The 19139-nt window shown below is 45.1% G+C and overlaps 1 protein-coding gene across 1 annotated transcript in view; it reads right to left on the bottom strand.

The window, feature by feature from the left end:
• PPP1R3F (protein phosphatase 1 regulatory subunit 3F) overlaps positions 1 to 14857 on the bottom strand; it is a gene marked incomplete at its 5' end in the record, with an annotated part of 39460 nt that extends 24603 nt beyond the window's left edge. The window contains one exon of the mRNA XM_082205810.1: positions 13797 to 14857. Coding sequence (XP_082061936.1) covers positions 13797 to 14857 — 1061 coding nt within the window. The remainder of the gene's footprint in view (positions 1 to 13796) is intronic.
• Between the last annotated feature and the right edge of the window lie 4282 nt (positions 14858 to 19139).

A 19139-nucleotide genomic window follows, 5' to 3' on the forward strand; every position in this document is an offset into this window, starting at 1 on the left:
CCAGAAGTACTACCCCTCCCCTAACACCCCATACACAGTACGTCCATGGAAATCCTACTTCATCGGGGGGGGGGGCAGTGGAATTGAATTCATACTTGCTGGACCGACTGGCCTGCTTTCAGGAAAATAGGTCTGGTTGAGTTTTGGTGTGCCAGAACCAGTAGATACCTATAATACCTGCTGCATCCACAAATTATTACAAAAAAAACTATTTTTCTGGGGTTTGCTGAGGGGGGTGGCATTATAGGATTCCATGCACATTCCAATATGCCTTCCTTTGAGATCCTTTGAAGAACAACAGTCTCTCTCGCTCTCTCCTGTGCTTATTTTACAGTTGTACCTTGGTTTTCAAACAGCTTAGTTCTCAAACGTTTTGGCTCCCAAACACTGCAAACCCGGAAGTAACTGTTCTGGTTTGTGAACTATTTTTGGAAGCTGAACGTCTGACAGGGCTTCCACAGCTTCCGATTGGCTGCAGGAGCTTCCTGCAGCCAATCAGAAGCTGCGCTTTGGTTTCCGAACATTTTAGAAGTCAAATGGACCTCTGGAATGGATTCCATTCAACTTTCAAGGTACGACTGTATTTACTTGCCCTGTTTTTATACAGCTTTCGCTGCAAGTTCAAAGTGGTATAAAAATGCTTTGTTTTCCTGCAGTGAGGTCAGGAGCTGCTTACTAGTTTCAGAAGGGATCCAAATAGAACAGCTTGAGGCAAAGAAAAGAAACATGCCATAGTTTGAAGGAAATTGTGTGGTACAAGTTCTACCCACTTGCCAGTCCATTTTTAATTGTTAATAATGGAGTTTGATAAATGCCTTAAGAACTCATGGACTTTGGCCATTGCAGAAAAAAATCACACATGAACTGAATGTTTCCAGGGAGATGGAGGACCCATAATGCTTTTATGTCATCTGGTGGGATTTTATTTTATGCTCTGGACTTAGATGCTCAGCATTCACCATCCACAGCAGCTTGGGAAATATGGATGCCTTGTTTAGACTGGGTTGTCACCATTTCTTTCTCTTATTATTTATTGTTGGTTTGCTTTGTATATAGTATGGTGTAATACCCTGCTACTGTACTGCACTTTTGGGTTGTTAGTAATGTTAATAAATGTACACAAGCAGAAATGCATTGGGAGTCAGAATCATCACATGGTGAGATGGGTGGGAGAGTACTGTGGAATGAGATAAGCTGGGGCACATTTTGTTTGTTTGTTTGTCTAGCGTTGAGCTAGGCCTAGTCTAGGGAAGCCCTGCCCTTGGGAGATGTCACCAGGACAATAAACAATTCATCTTGTGAGTTTTAATCAATGAAATCTGCACGTAGATAAAACAGTTCTAATAAAATGGGAAAATGTGCAAATATCATAGCAAGCACCATCCCGTGTGTGAGAGAGAAGTGATGCTGCAGATGTCTCTTCTAAGATGGTTTCTGCCACCCAAGGTTTTTTAAAATTATTTGCATTAAAAACAATTAACATTATTTCAGAAGTCAGCTGCAGTTAATCAGGGGCATGTTTTAACACATAGTGGGCAGTACCACGACCTGTAGGGCGGTTGGATTACCTAGGGGGGGGGCACCAAGAGGCAAGGCGTCAGCAAGGGGGAAAGAGGTGTAAATGACTATCAGACTTTGAAAAGTTGGTATCAGCGGAGTTCATCAAGTTCATCAATTTTGTTGAATTAACTAAATTAAGTTGTTTTAATTGGATTTTGAATAAGTGTGCAATTAATTGTCATTATCTTCCTATTCTGAATAATGTTTCTTTATAGGGTAGGGGTCACTGGGGATGAGTTTATGGAACCAAAGGAGCAGTGGCCTGAGAAAGTTTTAACCGATGGAAAAGTCTTTGGTCAATTAATCACATCAGAGGATTAAAACAGCTGAAGTTCTTGTTATTATTTTATAATTTACTACATTTCTACCTCATTCTTCAACCCTTCCATGCCTCAAAAATAATATAAAATCAAAAATAGTAATTGTGGCGGACAGAGTCTGGTGATGCAGTCCCCTTGAAATTCCACCAGAGGGCTGGAGCCTCTCTCTGATTGGCTCCAAGGGCACCTCGCCACAGAGCCGGGAGGAAAGCATCTTGGGAGGGAGACGGATAGGGCTGGATTTGAGATGAGAGTTAGGCAGCAAGACGGGGGGAGCGGGATAGATTTGGACTGAGGGAGACCTGGCTCAGATTTGGGTTACCATTCACCCTGAGGACAGAGCCTCGCAGCTTAGAAAGGGAGACCATCTTGAGGGTCTGGAAAGACATACAGACAGGAGTGTCCTGGGAGGGCTGAGCGAGCCGGGAGAAGATGAGCCTGGTCTCAGTCTAGCCGGGGGGAGAGTTCTCCAGTTCTCCGAGGCCCAGAAGACTCCCAAGCCAGTAACAAGGGGGGAGGTAATCCCCTGGCTCTCTTATACCATTTTGGAATACCTCAGGAGTGGGATTGTGAAGTGAATGGTTACCTGAGGAAAAGCGCCTCTTGCTCATGAAGCAGGGTATTCATCTGTGAAGGAAGCTGTGTCATAATAAAAATATTTCATGGAGCCACCTGTCATAGCTAAGCAACAGAAACTGATTTAAGCATCTTACCACATATTTTAGAACATCTACCTGATTTTTAGCAACTGAAGTTTAAGAAGAGCTGTGCCTATAGTATTATGTTTAAGCCTGTGATATCTTTTTACCTCATTTTAGTAATAAGTTAACTTCTACTTGAGAGAACCCATTTCCTGACCCATTTTGTTTCACAAACTTCTCTTTGTTTAATAAACTTTTCCTGTTTGTTTGATCAAATCATTAAGTTTCCCCTCACACAAGTCCCTCATATGATAGTCTGTGGTAAATTGAAAAACTTCGTATAACTGGCGTACAGTGAGGTGGGTGCACTCTCTTTAAATTGGGGGTGGCTAGCAGGATCCGATACAGTAATAATTAAAGCAATTGATAGAAAAAAATTTGAAACTCAGTAATACAAGATCGCTTTAGCAACAGCATAAAGCAGTTTTTCCTGGCAGCCCAAATTTCTTCTGAAGAGGAATGTCTTGACTATCCCCATAAGTGCAGAAAAGACTGAGTCAAGCAACCTTCTCTAGGAAATGAAGACTATGTGGATGGACAGCTAAGGCTCTTCTTCTTGCAGATAATACTCCATCCTTGGATAGAGGAATCTAGAGAAAAGACTTTGTACGGGGTCTTAGGGTAGGAGGAGTTTCATACAAACGAACAAAAAGCTTCACGCACACCAGTGTAGACAAATAACTGTGGCAAATCACCACTTGGGGAATCAAAACCTTTCTGAAGATGACAGAGGAGAAAGGTTGAGGTCAGGAACACAGACAAGGTAAAGAACAAATGTGTCACCTGCCTGTCTGTGAGGATTTCTAGACAGTGAGAGCAGACATGTGTGAGTGGCAGTGATAAGTTAGTAACTTGCGTCTTATCACCCAATGGAAAAAGTAAGTTTGACACAGATTAAATGTTTACATCCCCTTCTCTTCTCAGTCTTCTTCAAATTGGGGGACAAGATTCACAGATTTTGCAAAATACATTTCAACAAACAGATCAAATACAACCCACCAACCAAGTATGGCAGATTTCCAGGGGTTCATTGAAATTCCTGGTTTTGCAGATCACTTGGACAGCTGGGGGTGGACCGGCGGACCCAGCACTGGGCAAGTTACCACCAGTGGCTGATAAACTTGGTAGGTCACAACTTGTGTAGAACTCTCCAGCTGTATCACAGCTCTCTTGTTTTGGAACAGAACTCAGGAATTCAGGTGCCCAAACACTGCTTGCTTTAAGCTAGAGACCATACTTTCCTCTAGGGGCTGTTATAAAGCCTGAGATAATTCTGGGTGTTGGCCTGTACAGATATTATTTCAGGCTGCTTTTTTCCATTCAAGAAAAAAGTATCTTCAACATAAACAATGTAATAGGTATACCTGCAACTTTTAGATATTTGCTGCAGCAACTTAGGCCATCTTGAAGGTATATCAGCTTTGGAGTTCATGGAAATTGTCAAAGCAGATCCATGGATTTATGACTAACACATTACATTCCTCATACATGAAGGTGACACAAGTAGCTCTTTAAATAAACATTTAAGTTTATTCCATGGAGTGTATACTATGTTGGTTACACAGAAAGTGAGATGCTAGGTTCCAAGGCAGGTTGCAAAATTAAAACACAATGTTAAAAACAGTATAAAACAACTTATAATCACAGAAGGGTGGGCCCTAAAAATATGCTACTCAAATGCCAAAAGTCAGGGTAAAGAAGAGCATATTAGGCATTCATCCCTTGTGTAATTAAGATGCCAAACACATTTCTGTGGGGAGGGAGGACCAGAATCTAGGGGCTGCCACAGAGAATGTTGTCCCCCAAACTTCTGAGGGCACAGGAACGACCAAGAGGAGCCCCTCTGCTGATCTTTACACCTGAGAGGGTCTGTAGGGAAGGAGGCAGTCTTTCAGCTATTTGGTGTCTGAGTTGTTTAGGACTTTAAAACAGTCACATGCTCACCTTGAATTGGGCCTAGAAACGAACTGGCAACCAGTGTAACTGTTATATGAGATCTAAATGGAACCCCAGCCAGTAACCTGGCTTATGCATGTTAGACCAAGTGAGGTTTCCATAACACTAATACAACCAGTTAGTTGAATCCAGCCTTCTATATTAAAAAACATTGCAAGTTTTTGAATTTGCAGGTTTCTAATTAATTTATGGGAGGCGGGTGGCACTGTGGTCTAAACCACTGAGCCTAGGGCTTGCCAATCAGAATGTTGGTGGTTCGAATCCCTGCGACGGGGTGAACTCCTGTTGCTCGGTCCCAGCTCCTGCCAACCTAGCAGTTCGAAAGCACATCAAAGCGCAAGTAGATAAATAGGTACTGCTCTGGCAGGAAGGTAAACGGCGTTTCCATGCACTGCTCTGGTTTCACCAGAAGTGGCTTAGACATGCTGGCCACATGACCCAGAAAAACTGTCTGTGGACAAACGTCAGCTCCCTCGGCCAGTAAAGCGAGATGAGCGCCGCAACCCCAGAGTCGTTCACGACTGGACTTAACTGTCAGGGGTCCTTTATCTTTACCTTTACCTTCAATTAATTTACAGAGTAGAAATAAATTAGATTTTATATGCCCAGACTAAGAACTCCACCAAAGTGTATCCATAATGGCCCATAATGGGAAAATGCAAAGGAGAAAGAAAGTTCTACAGGTTGTCTGCCACTTCCAATACTACCCCTCCACTCTTACTTGGATGTAGCTGTAGAAAAAAACAGGGTAAGTGGAAAGCCTTTTGCCTAAAGACAGAGGCACTGTAGGTGGAAAGAGGAAGGTGACAACCTCATTCTCTTAGCATGGTAGCCTAGTTTGACCCAACCTTGGGCAGGTAAACAAATTCTTCTTGTTACTCAAGGAAGAGAAGCAAGCAATGTTTTCACTGCATTCTGTAGAACCAACAAGATAGCTGGGCTTCTCTTTCTCACTTGGTATGTGGTAGCAGCAGCCTGCTCTGTGCATAGAACAGATTGTGCCACTTCAGCCTCATTTACCACACTGTACACAACTATCTAAAACTGTGCATGCATTTTTGGACAAAGCCTCCCTATTTTGGACAGCCTCTGCAATCCATGAACTCTCCTACCTGTCAAATGCCAATTTCATTAGCTCTTCTGAGGAAAAGGGGGGATGGTGATGATTCTTTCTGTTTTCACCATTAACAATTAATTGAGGGGTTCATCATGGGGTGGTGAGGTTGCACCCCATAATGAGAATGACTAAAATGATTTAAATTTTTTAGGGGTACCCATGGAAACACCTTGCATCTCAACTGAACCACAGACAGATAACGCATTGCGAGTATATTTTGAAATGATATTTAAAGAAGATTTTGTCACTTTCCCTTATCCACTCCAGACACAGTCTTCTGAGTCAAGGCTCCTTTGCCATCCCAGACATCCTGCAATAAAACCTGAGGATCCTAATCCATGCCCAGAAAACATTTAAGAGTGTTCTTAATTTGAGCTAGATCCCACTACAATTCTATCCTAGAATGTGCTTTCAACACCAGAACTCAGGTTCAGAGCAGGTAAAGAAGTAATAAAGGTAGCTGGAGTGCATCTGAACATGTGCACAGTGTCTGAAATTCCCCAGGCACCAGGCACATGTTGCTACTGGCACTGGTCAAATTGCGACTCTGTGGAGATCTCTGAATGAAAGGTTGGTGACTAACATCTCCATCGGAGTGGCCTCTCCAGCTTTCTTAAGCAGGTAAGCAGAAGAGCTTAGTTGTTGCATTTATATAATGCATCACCTTTTTTCTCCAAGGAGTACATGGTTCACCGCACTCTTAAATTAATCCCTATGACAACAACAACAAAAACAACAATAAACAGCATTACAAAAAAAATGGCACCTAGACATTCCATTGTGGCAACTGTAACCTAGGTTTAAGGCAGAGGTTTTCAACCTTTTTGAGTCTACTGCTCCCTTAAGCAACTACATTCTTCCTGCGACACCCCTGAGGGGCTCAGGAGCCCAGTTATGTCACGCCTTGCCTGCAGAGCTAGCAGGCTCTCACCCTTTTTTGAACAGCTTCCCCTTGGGAGTGTTCCCTCAGCCTCGTCTCCTTGAGAGTTCTCTGTGCAGCTGCTGCTGCCATCCTGGACTCCTCTGAGCTAACCCTCCCCACACCCCAAACAGAGGTGCCTTCCAGAGGCAACAAAGCCAGGGCTGCTGCAATAAACAGCTGTGCAAGCCTCTGGGAGGCAGAGGCACAAGAGGATATCAGAGGAGGGAGGGGAAGAGGGACAGAGGTCAATGTTGCCCGCAGCACCCCTGACCATCATTAAGGCACCCCAGGGTGCCATGGCACCCTGGTTCAAAACCACTGGTTTAAGGTGTCATTTGGTGATTAGCTTATATAGCTGAGTTTCTAACACGGCATGTGCAGCATATATTTCAGTCACAACTCTAAATGTCTAGGAAGGGGAATGGGTAGACAGGGTTTACTGAACAGAAAAAATATGGCTTCCAGGCATGCTTGAGCCTCAGTAACAATCTCTTAGAAACTAACTGCCACACTCAGGTTAATGTGGGTCTTTGAAACCTTGAATGCTTTACTGGAGAAACTACCAGTCTCTTGTCATTTAAATCTTTCTGAAGCATTAAGACCAACTTACGTAGTTAGCAGTAGTTTCACGCATCCCCAAGAGAAAGCAAGATTTAAGGGGTTACTGAACTACTTCTGCCTTCCTCAACAGGTGCAGCTATCTAGAGTGCATCATCAAACACAACTTCCATATGTCCTATAGCCATGTCTGAACTATGTGTATAGCACAAAAAGGCAGGAAAAGCTCAGAATTCAGCATCTTCCAAAACTCTGCATTATTTTTTAAAATCAAGTTTCTAACCCTTACGGCTGCAAATAGAAACCTGAAGCTGTGCTGCCAATGTCTGATGAAAGCTCAAAAGGCATAGGGAGAAATAATATTTACTTGTCAGGGGAAAGGACAGTATCCTGCCAAATTCTTCTTCCTTCGATGTAGCAGAAGCAGAATACTTTTTGCCAAATAAGCAAATATATGGGAATTCTGTAGAATTTATACGTGTCTCAGTATTCAGCTTTGTTTGCTGTAGAACTGGGGTTACCCTGCTGCAGAGTTTTGCTCTTTACGTGTTAGTGCAAAGCCCACACAATCATAACGACAAATTCTCAAGCTCTGGGTTTGGGTGCTATGTAACTTAATTGAACATACAGTAATTCCAAGAAAGGGCCCAGAACACCCAACAAAGCAAGTGGGGACTGATAAACTGATCCTTATCTCATCAACAAAATGGGAGGATGTGGAAGAGATTCAGATGCTTACAGAGTTTGGCAGAATTCATGGATGTGCGTGCATTTCTCTCTGCCTGCCTCTCTGCGCTGCTATTTTTTTGTCCCTGCCCTTTGCTTGAAATTTTAAGACATAATCCAACAGAAGCTTTTTCTATCCAAGCCCCATTGAAATGAATGGGAGCTGATCAAAAGCAGTCCCTGCTCATTTCAATGAGGCATGCACAGGAGCATTTATCATTGGTTTGTCCCCTTCAAAGATAACTGGTACAGCGGTACCTCGGTTCTCAAACATAATCTGTTCTGAAAGACCATTCAAGTTCCAAAACATTAAAAAGCCAAGGTGCAAAAGGCTATCTGCAAATTCAATTGAGAAAATCGAAAAACACACAGCGGAAGCCGTTCAACTTCCGAGGCACGTTCAAAAACAGAAGCCTCAAAACACATGTATATTTTTCCATCCTGAGACAAACTCTTAAAAATGGTTCTGCAAGTTTTCATTATACTTTAGTTTGCAATGGGGAAAAATTATTAACAAGTGTCCATGACCTCTACAGAGCAAATCTGAAAAGTTGTTAGATTATTTGGGAGGCGGGGAGAGGAATAGAATCATAGAATTGTAGAGTTAGAAGGGACCCCAAGGGTCATCTAGTCCAATCCTCTGCAATGCAGGAATCTTAGCTAAAGCATCCATGGCTGATGCCCCTCCAACCACTGCTTAAAAACCTCCAAGAAAGGAGAGTTCATGTGAAAGATGAACATAAAAACATGAAAAGTAGATAGCTGTCTGAAGCATGAGGGGAAGGGAGAATAATCCAGCATTCAACTTAATGGTATATGTGCACTTAAGGTAAGTTACACCCCACTAGTGAAGAGGTTGCTGTGATCATTGTTGAAATGTTATCTGTCTTCACCCAGATTCAGTCTACAACACGAGACACAGAACAGAGCATGGTTCTGTGATTGTTTCCACCCTAGTTTAGAAATATCACCTGAGAAAGCAAGTTACAAATATAATACAATCCTGCAGGTGAAGGGTGGTGGGGATTTCCACTGATACCATCTGCTCACTTTATATACTATCATCAGTAGAATCAAGAGACCACAAAGATTACATTGCTTCCATCTGAGGCTGCAAACAAAACAAGTTTCAAGCATTTTGTCTTTACTTCTTCCCTCTGCACATGCATCTTTTAATATTCATTTTAAATATTTTGATAAAAATATTTATAATTTTGTTTTTTACTTTATTAGAAGAAAAATACTTTTGCAATAATAAAAAGAAAACATTATGAACCCTTGCCCTTCATCTGTCCTACTCCCAATAATCTCAACACTCTTTCCCTCCAAGCCAACTACATAAATACCAATGGGATATGCAAAACATCAATCAAGTTGCCAATGCTTTAAAATGTTTAATAACAGAAGTTAGTCTTTTACATAGTGCTTTCAAAGTACTGTAGTCAAAGTGCTTGCTACAAATTCTTGCAACAACAAAACTCTCCCTTCCTGTCCCATATGCTTGGACCTGCATCCCAGAACACCTGTATGATGCCTTTTATGTCTCCTAAATTCATTCTCAAAATCTATCTTTTCCATTAAGCGTTTGGCACAATTCCTTAGTTCCCATGCCCTCTGTAACTCAGTCTGTAACTAAGTCAAACCATGTACAACTGAAACAATGGCATGTTATTTGTTTACCCCATGCTTCTACTTCCCTCCCCTTGTTGTTTCCCCTATGCTGAATTTCAGACTGAAAACTCCTCAGTGCAGGGACCCTTATGCTTTGTGAAATGTCACATATAATGCTAGCACTGAATAAAATGCAAAAATTAATCCATTTCTTCTTCTTCTTCTTCTGCTTTAAGCTCCCATGCTTTATGTGGTCACCAAAATCCTGTATTTCTAGATACCACTGCCCTTGGACAAATAATCACTTCTTCTATCCTAAGGCTCAAGATGGATGCCACATGTTCATCCTTCTCCATACTTTTAGAAATAAGTATTAATTACAGGGACGCGGGTAGCGCTGTGGGTAAAACCTCAGCGCCTCAGACTTGCCGATCGCATGGTCGGAGGTTCAAATCCCCGCGGCGGGGTGAGCTCCCGTCGTTCAGTCCCAGCTCCTGCCCACCTAGCAGTTCGAAAGCACCCTTAAGTGCAAGTAGATAAATAGGTACCGCTTTATAGCGGGAAGTTAAACGGCGTTTCCGTGTGCTGTGCTGGTGCAGGCTCGCCAGAGCAGCTTCGTCACGCTGGCCACGTGACCTGGAAGTGTCCTCGGACGGCGCTGGCCCCCGGCCTCTTATGTGAGATGGGCGCACAACCCCAGAGTCGGTCGCGACTGGCCCGTACGGGCAGGGGTACCTTTACCTTTACCTTTTCTATTATTTAATTACAGTGGTACCTCAGGTTAAGAACTTAATTCGTTCCGGAGGTCCATTCTTAACCTGAAACTGTTCTTAACCTGAAGCACCACTTCAGCTAATGGGGCTTCCCGCTGCCACCATCGCGTGATTTCTGTTCTCATCCTGAAGCAAAGTTCTTAACCCGAGGTACTATTTCTGGGTTAGCGGAGTCTGTAACCTGAAGCGTATGTAACCCGAGGTACCACGGTATTACCATCACTTTTTAGAAGACATAGCTCAAGGGAACACAAACATTGTGAATCTATCCCAAGGCAAGAAAAACAACTGCTTGTGCTTTCCCTGATATAACTAGGACAAAAAAAAATAGGCAAGTCACTTGTCATTATCCAGGGAACATACAACAGATCAGAATGGTTAGACCTCACACATCACAATAACCCTGAAGATTTCCAAGAAGCCTCTGAATTTCTGTACTGTTCCCAAAGTGCTAAAAGGACAATGCGAGGGAGCAAGGAGATGGTTGAAGCCTCTTTGGCCCAAGCCAGCAGGAAAAGGGTTCCACCTCTCTCTAGTTGCAGAATTTCTTCCTCGGCCTCCCCTTCTTCTCCATGGGCAGAGCCAGGGGGGAAGCTGCCCCCCCAAATCAATAAACATCAATAAAAATACTTAACTAACTGAGGTTCTGTCCCGCCCTAACAAAAGCCTGCCCCGCAACAAAAAATCTGGCTACTCCCATGTTCTTCTCCCCAGCCAGTCACACCCAGTTCCTGCTACCTTGACTTGCTTGTGAGCAGACCCTTAGTCATGAGCAGATAGTTACTCACAGGGAAACCTTGCTTCAAGTCAAGGGAATTGTTTTTGGCCCCTGTAGTGGGAGCGTTTTGCTCCCTCTCCAGGCCCACAACTGAGGGAACAGGCTGGCTGTCACTTCAGTTCTAGAGCTGTTGCTTCCCCCAGCCCTTGTGGTTTCCCTATCTGCTTAACCAGCCATCTTCTTCCTCCTCCTGTTATAGCAGGGCCAAATGAAAAAATAGGATAGGAATTCTACACTTTCACACTCCTGTGATTTCAGCGGGTATAGCTTGTCATTCAAGGAACATCTGCTGAAATCTCCTCTTCTGTACAACTATTAAAGGTACAAGAGCACGCCAACCACTAGTACATAGATTTCAAGTTGTGCCCGTCGAGCCTCTTGAACTGCCGTCTCAATGGCGCTGCTGGTGATGCCTTGAGAGTTGCCATCCACTATCTTCTTCCAGCTTGCTACTCTATCCTGCATCTGAAGGCTTTGGCAAAGTGGAAGTGCCTTCTGAAACACCACAGACCAAATCAATGTTACATAGTAGTAGGAAGGGTTTTTTGGGAGTTTTTTTTGAGAAACAGAGCCATTTGGTCCAATTAAAATTTTGATTATTAGCTTAAAAAAGGAATTAAGACAAAGGCTACACATCACATTTAATGCAGTGTTTTAATATCCTGCAATGGCCTTTCAAATGGACAATATTCTTGCACCACATTTGCTCACAAATCTGTCCCAGTCAGCAAAGGTTCTGTCTAATGTTAATAAAGTATCCCATTTGCAAGTCCTGCTTTATTGCTTTCTGTTGATCAATGGGAAGTAATAAAATACAGGAAACATGTAATTAAATGGACAGTAGCCCTGCAATGCCTCAGTAGTTTTTGCCTGTCTACCTCAAACAAAAACCTGAAGTTCTCTGGGTTCTTCATGAAAACTACGTAAACAAAGGAAGGAAATGGAGGGGGAACACAGAACTGTTTATCATTCTGTTTGCATACTCAGCAGTGGTGGTGATCACAATGTCTGTCACAGTCTACTTTGTTACAGTACTTAACAAAGTGGGGTAGTGCTGGCTCTGGGTTCTTCAGGTAAGTTGGTTTTCACACAAGCCACTAAAGGCTAAACTTGAAGTTACAGGCATCTCCCCACTTACACACATTCTACTCATGCGCAACTGTGTATACATAGGGTGCCAGGAAATAAAATAAAATAAAATAAAATAAAATAAAAAGTAAAATAAAATAAAATAAAATAAAATAAATAAATAGAATCACACCAGGAAATGGTAGGAGAGAGCTGGAAAGTCCTTGTGGCTTGAAAGGAGACTCTTCCCAGAGCCCAAAGAGGATGTCAGAGAGGGCAGAGGAAGCCCCAAAGAGACCGGAGAAGCAGCAGGGCTTTGTTTACGCTGCTCAGCCTCCTCACCTAACAGCTGACGTGAGGGGTAGCGCAACAGCAACAGCCGCTTTCTCACGCATCCTCCAGCCCCTAAATATTTTGGTCTGGATTGGAGAGAATGGGAGAGAGAGCTGGAGAGGAGGAAATCGGCATTTAGAGGCTGCTTCCCACTTTACATGATTTCACTTATGGGGGGGGACCCGGAATGTAACCCCCATGTAAGTGGGGCGACACCTGTGCATACACACACCATCATTTCCTACAGTAAAATCCAAGCAATGCCCTTCTGGTAGTGGGTAAAAATATAACTGAAAGGTCACTATCCCTTAATGATACCACAAAATCTATTATGTGAAGCAATTTGCTTCAGCCTACCAAATGGCTGATCACCTTAGGTAGCAGATTTTGGGTTATCAGCAAACAATGACATGTGTACAGGGAAGAACAGTTGGGTGGTGATGGTTCACATGAGCCTCCATCTTCAGTCTGAAGTGGTATAAGTCACACATAGATTTAACATCAAAGCAAGAACAAGGCCTAAAAAACAAGATTGACAAATTAATGTGTATTAGATTAAACATCTGTACAGATGACTTTAAACATCTGTATGTTATCTACAAGTGACAAACACCAGTGTGTGCAGTGATCATGCCTGCCACATCTAAGTACTGAACTGCCTTGAAAAGACTTTGCTTTTCTGTAATCAGTATGCAAAACCAACAGTAACTAGTATACCTGTTTGCCTTAAAATGGTTCTCTTCCACATTCTACACATTAACATTAAAATATGAACTCAATGGTGTTTTTAGGGCCATGTGTGAAAATACCCTAAGGCATTATCTGGGAGGGGCCAAAACCAAGCTGACACCTTCTCTGACAACTATTTGCACCTCCCCTAGGGATGCCCATATTACACTAAAGAATCATTGGTACAAGTGAGAGACAAAGAGGAAAAAGGGACCCATTAAAAGCAGTTCAGAGATAGGAGGAGAGCCTTTGAGACAAGCCTACTTAGTGCTTAAATTAATACACGATATATTTTATGTTTCCTTTTAGCAAAAAAATAAAACTGTAGCTAGCCCCTCTCTTCAAAAGGAAATTTGTGACCTAAAAGAGCATCTCCAATTCGCAAATATTAGAGGTTACTGCACAAGGGTCCAAGCAAACTGGGAAACAATACTGCTGGGCAAGACGTTCTATCCTGAAAGGGGCTGAGCGATTTCTCACAGGGCTAAGGGAGCAAGAAACTTTGGTTCCAACCCCCTCTTTTGAGCAGAGTAGCATCTAGTGGATTCATGAGGGACCTGAGAGCAGAAAGCCCCAGGCCATGGATTGGGTACAGGTGCCAACAGCTTTTGGCAATGGGCACACAGAACACTGAGGGGCATTACCTGATTCTGATTGGCCTCATGCAGCTCTTGAGTCTTCGTGATTCGCCCTCTTTGCCAGACCTCTTGGGCACACCCTGGGAAGGTGCAGCCCCCTTCAGTACCACACTGTAGTTCCTGCCGTCATTGTTGGCCCAGTAGACGCCCTCCTCGGTCTGGTAGCGCACCACAAAGTCAAGCCGGGGCCCTCCATCCTCTTCCTCTTCCTCATCCTCATCGCCAAATTCCAGGCGGAAAGCAAAGCGGTCCGTCAGGCCCCCATCTGGCGAGCCCCCCGGAATATAGAGGGCAGCGTAGTCCCGGTGACTCTGCCACCGGTCTCGGCTGGCCCGCACGTGCACAGCCTTGTGGTAAGAAACGTTGAGCACCCGCACGGTGCCACGCAAGACCCGGGGCTCCCCTGGCTCTGGGGGCAGCAACTCTTCCAGCTCCACCTTGGCCTGGCGCAGGCGCCCAAGCTTCTCCTCCTCGCCTTGCCCCGCCGGTTGCAGCACAAAAGAGGGCAGAAAGTAGGGGGCAGGAGGGGAGGGTGGCTGAGAAGAGGCCAAGGGGGGCACCACCTCAGGGGGGGATTCAGGAGATGGCGGGGGCCAGGGCTGATAGCGCCGCCAGCGGGCCAAGGGCAGGCCCAGGGCATCGGCGAAGAGCACGTGCCGGCCTGCAGCACTCGGCGAGGGCTCCTCCGGGGCAGCGGGGGCGGGGACGGGCTGCGGGGGCTGCTGCCCTTGGCCAGCCGGGCCCGGGGGCGGCGGGCAGAGCGGCCCTGGCAAGCGAGGGGGCTGGCGCTGCTCGGGCTGCGGCTGCGGCTGCTCCTCGTCCTCGTCGCCCGAGGAGGAGCTGCTTCCCCCGCCGGGGGCGGCGGCGGCGGCGGGGTGCTGGGGCCTGGGCACCGGGGAGGAGCGGGGCACCAGGGTCCGGGACGGGGGGTCTTCCTCCTCCTCCTCCTCCTCCTCCTCCTCGTCGTCGTCCTCCTCCTCCGCCGCCGCCGCCTCCCGAGCCAGGGGCAAGGCAGCGGGCAGCGGGGGCGGCGGCGCGGGGGAGGAGGCGGCCCCCGCGCGGGCCATGGCGAGCGGCGGAGGGAGGCCGGCGGCGCAGGCAGACGCGGCTGCTCTCGCCCAGGCGGCGGCGGAGGCGGCGGCGGGACGGAGGCGGGGGCGGGGCGGGCGGAGCGGCGCCGGCGCCAATGGAACGGCGAGGGAGGCCTTGCTCGCCTTCCCTCCCTCAGAAGCGACGAGGCGGAGGCCGCGGAGGGTCCTCTCGCCGAGCGATACCGGGGCGCCTGAAGAGAGGAGGCCGGCCGGGCGGCGAGCGGAGGGCAGGCGGCGGGCCTCTTCTTCGCGCCGCGGCTCCGCTCCAGAGCGCGCCGGAGAAAGGGCGCCTTCTTCCCGGGGCGGCCGCTGCCCAGCCTGGCGCCCCCGGCCCCGAGGAAGAGAAGCCCCAGCGCGCGCGGGTCCCCCTCGCCGGCCGGCCGTGAGCGGGTCCTGGGCGCCGCTGTCCCTTCGCTCCGCCGCCCGCGCCGTGCGCCTTGACGCGGCTGGCGAGCAAATGGCCGCGGGAAGAAGCGGGGATGGAGAGCAAGGGGCCGGCGGGGCAGGGCGCGGGATTCCCGGGCCTCCTTCAGCCCCGGCACGTCAGCCGCGGAGATGGAGATGGTGCCTGGCAGCTGCCCGACCCGAAAATGTCCTCAAACATCAAGCTCCGAAACCGAGGCTCAGCGCATCCAGGGTGGCACCGGCAAGCACTTTCGCCAGCGCAAGAACTTGGCGCCCCGACCCTCCGAGGCAGAATTGGAGGGGGAGGAAAGGGGGTTAGTTGAATACAACCCAGTGCCCACATTTTAAAACTCAATATGCCCTCCATACAGGCATATACAGTATTTCTATTGTCGCGCTATGCTACGCAGCCAAAATACTGAATTTTCAGAATTTCGAAAATCTGTACATGGTAGCAAAGGTGTCAGATCCAGTTCTCCAGTAAGGCTGACCTGAAGTATTCCAAACCAACTGTTCATGTGGCAGGTACATTCTAGGATTCGGCACACATTTCTAAAATGACAGCAACCTTGCTGATAGGAATTAAATACTATACAACAAATGTATTTTCAAGATGAACAATTGACAATGCATTTGTAGTTATTTATAATAATAATAATAATAATAACAACAACAACAGCAATTTATTTATACCCCTCCCATCTGGCTGGGTTTCCCCAGCCACTCCGAGCAGCTCCCAACAGAATATTAAAAACATGATAAAACACCAAACATTAAATAATTTTTTTATTAACAGACCAATCAAATCAGATCACATAAATTCCGAATTACAGAGCCTAATTTTAAATTTTTGTTGGGGGTACCCATATTTCAAGTTCCGAAAGGGCTCCAATCCTCTTGTTGCTGCTGCTTTAAAAGTCCACAAATCTGTCCAAATAATGTTCACAATTGTGTCCAATCCTTTCTTGCTGTTTTCCACATTTCTTCTAGTTGTTTTCATATATTTTTCCTTTCTCTTTGTCTTTGTGGCCTCTGATAGTCTCCATAAGTGGGTTAAAACAAATTTGTATTCCTGTGTGGATTTTTCCGTTCGTCCAAGGGTCATATTTCAGACAGCTACCGTATTTCATCGCTTCCATAAACAAAAACATTCTTGCTGTCTACTCTTAACTTTTCACGGGTCTGTCCCTCTTTCTCAGTCCTCGAGGAGGTTCTATCAGGAATCCAATATGAAAACAAAGCTTCCTCCTCCCGATCATGAATCTTTTGACAGGACCTGTCAAAATGGCAACTCCCTTTTTGTTGCTGTGCCATCAAAAGCCCTTGTTCTTTTTCTCGATCTCACAAGCCAAACTTTTGGTAGTAAATCATTTCCACACAGTTTTTAAGATAAAACACCAAACATTAAAAAACTTCCCTAAACAGAGCTGTCCTCAGATGTCTTCTAAAAGTCTGATAGTTGCTTATTTCCTTGACATCTGATGGGAGGGTGCTCCAAGGGCAGGAGCCGCTACCAAGAAGGCCCTCTGCCTGGTTCCCTGTAAACTCACTTCTCGCAGGGAGGAAACTGCCAGAAGGCCCTTGGAGCTGGACCTCAGTGTGCGGGCTGAACAATGGGGGTGGAGACGCTCCTTCAGGTGTACTGGGTTGAGGCTGTTTAGGGCCGTTTATTTGGATTAAGATGGAGAAAAGTAACTTAATTTCAATTCAGTTTTATAATCTTTGTTATTGAAGAGGAAGTAAAAACCCAGTAGCCAAAATATTTCATTTATAGGGATTAGCATATGAAATCTTTGGAAATCTTTCTTCTATCAATAACCAATTAGAGACCAATTCAAAAGTTTGTGTGTAGAAGTATCTTGCAGCCCATATTTTCAACACTATTCTGGGATGGATCTATCTTCTGGGGCTAGTACATCCTAAAAGTATGTAATACTTACAAAAATAACTGGGGGTGGGGAGAGCAAAATCCTTGGAATAACAGAGGTGGAACATTTTAGGGTTGTGGCTTCCAGCTTCATCTTCAATGGTGAAGCAAGACCCCAAAATACTAGGACATACACATACCTAGAGATATTTGGGAGCTATTGGATGTTGATAGCTTTACTTAGGAGTGTATTTAAAATAGTTACAAGCACAGATAGAAAATAAATTAAAGCATTGAGGAAGTAGAGGGCATGGAAAGAGGACTAGTAACAATTGATCCACCCATCCAAATCACCAAAACAATAACCTGTGATCCTGAATGGAGCAGTTTGGAGCCTGGGGGTGGTTAATGCCTTGTGGACTATACAAATTAAATGGGAGTACAAATGGCTGCAAACACATAGTAAACCAGTGTGGATGGGGCAACAACAGAAAGAAAGGAAGATTGTGGGGAATAAATAAATTTAACCAGGGATGAATGTGAACAAATGACATCACATGCTCCCACGTAGGCTTAGTTTTATTGGAGGAGAGTTGATTTTAAATACAAGTATCACAAAAACAAGAATTGAAATATGAGAGGTGTATGCACTCAAGAAGGGAGTTCTAGGCATAAAATATGTAGCAGCAAGGGAGAATGGATTTTAAGAGAGCAGGAAACCTTGCTAATATGCAGAAGCAAAGGTCAGAGTATCCTGGGAAATGGGCAGAAATATAAGGCATAGCTTATAATCCACTTGTACAATACTTCTTGTATCAACAAGAGGAGCAGAATGTGGAGGGCATCTGGGCAGTGGGAAAATTTAGCGGCAGATGCTGATACAAGTTCTAGATGCAGAAACAAGGAAAGATGCAGTACTGAGATTCTAAATGTAGTAGACATATCAGCTATGCCACTGTCTTTAAACCTGATAGTAATCTCAGCAGTAGATCTCACTGATTATTCTCTAAGCAAATTGAGAATCAATCTGGTATTTTCTTATTTGTGAAAGTTATTTATTCATTTATTAAGTTTATTCATTGCTTTTTACACGAAAATGACTCAAACGACTTACAAAGTAGGGTGCAGGGAAATTATAAACAACTCAGAGGGGGTTTATTTTTTACAATCAAATGGGATACAAATAAATAAATAAAATAAAAACCAAATATAGGAACAGAAATAAAAGAAGAACTTAAACTGTTTGCTTATAAACAGGACAAATCCAACCCACCTAACTAAAAGGTTAAGCACAAAATAGGTGTCTGCTAGGAGGCTGAAAAATCAAACAGTCCAGATGTGATTGCATCTGCACAACAGAGATTATAACTCTCAACTTTAAATATGCTAATAGAAATAGCAAGGAAGGCAGTAAGTGATCTTGTGGTTACACTGCCATACAGGAAATAATAAAGGTAGTGTACTCCATGCAAAGAAAGCAAGATGCTGATTGAGACCAATATTTTATGGAATGATGGGAGCCATTCTGTTGATACAAAATGTCTTTGTGTTCAAAGGAGAGAATATGGAGATTCGGAAGGAAATGTGTCCAGAGAGCTAAAAGGATTAATGAAGGACACCTTGGAAATATACCATTTGTTGTTGATGTTGTTGTTTAGTCCGACTCTTCGTGACCCCCTGGACCAGAGCACACCAGGCACTCCTGTCTTCCACTGCCTCCCGCAGTTTGGTCTTCACCACATAAAATAGTTGGTCCCTTACTTTTCCCGCCCCAACCTGGCCACAGTGATCCATGTGACGGTCACCTCCAGGCTTGACTACTGTAATTCGCTCTATGCGGGGCTGCCCTTGAAACTGTCACATAAACTCCAGCGGGTGCAGAATGGGAGCATATTCACCCAGTGCTTTACCAGTTGCACTGGCTCCCGGTGGAGTATAGGGTCAGGTTCAAGGTGCTGGTCTTGACCTTTAAAGCCCTTTGTGGCT

Source organism: Podarcis vaucheri (assembly GCF_965113315.1).
Source record: "Podarcis vaucheri genome assembly, chromosome: 17".
Classification (NCBI taxonomy): domain Eukaryota; kingdom Metazoa; phylum Chordata; class Lepidosauria; order Squamata; family Lacertidae; genus Podarcis; species Podarcis vaucheri.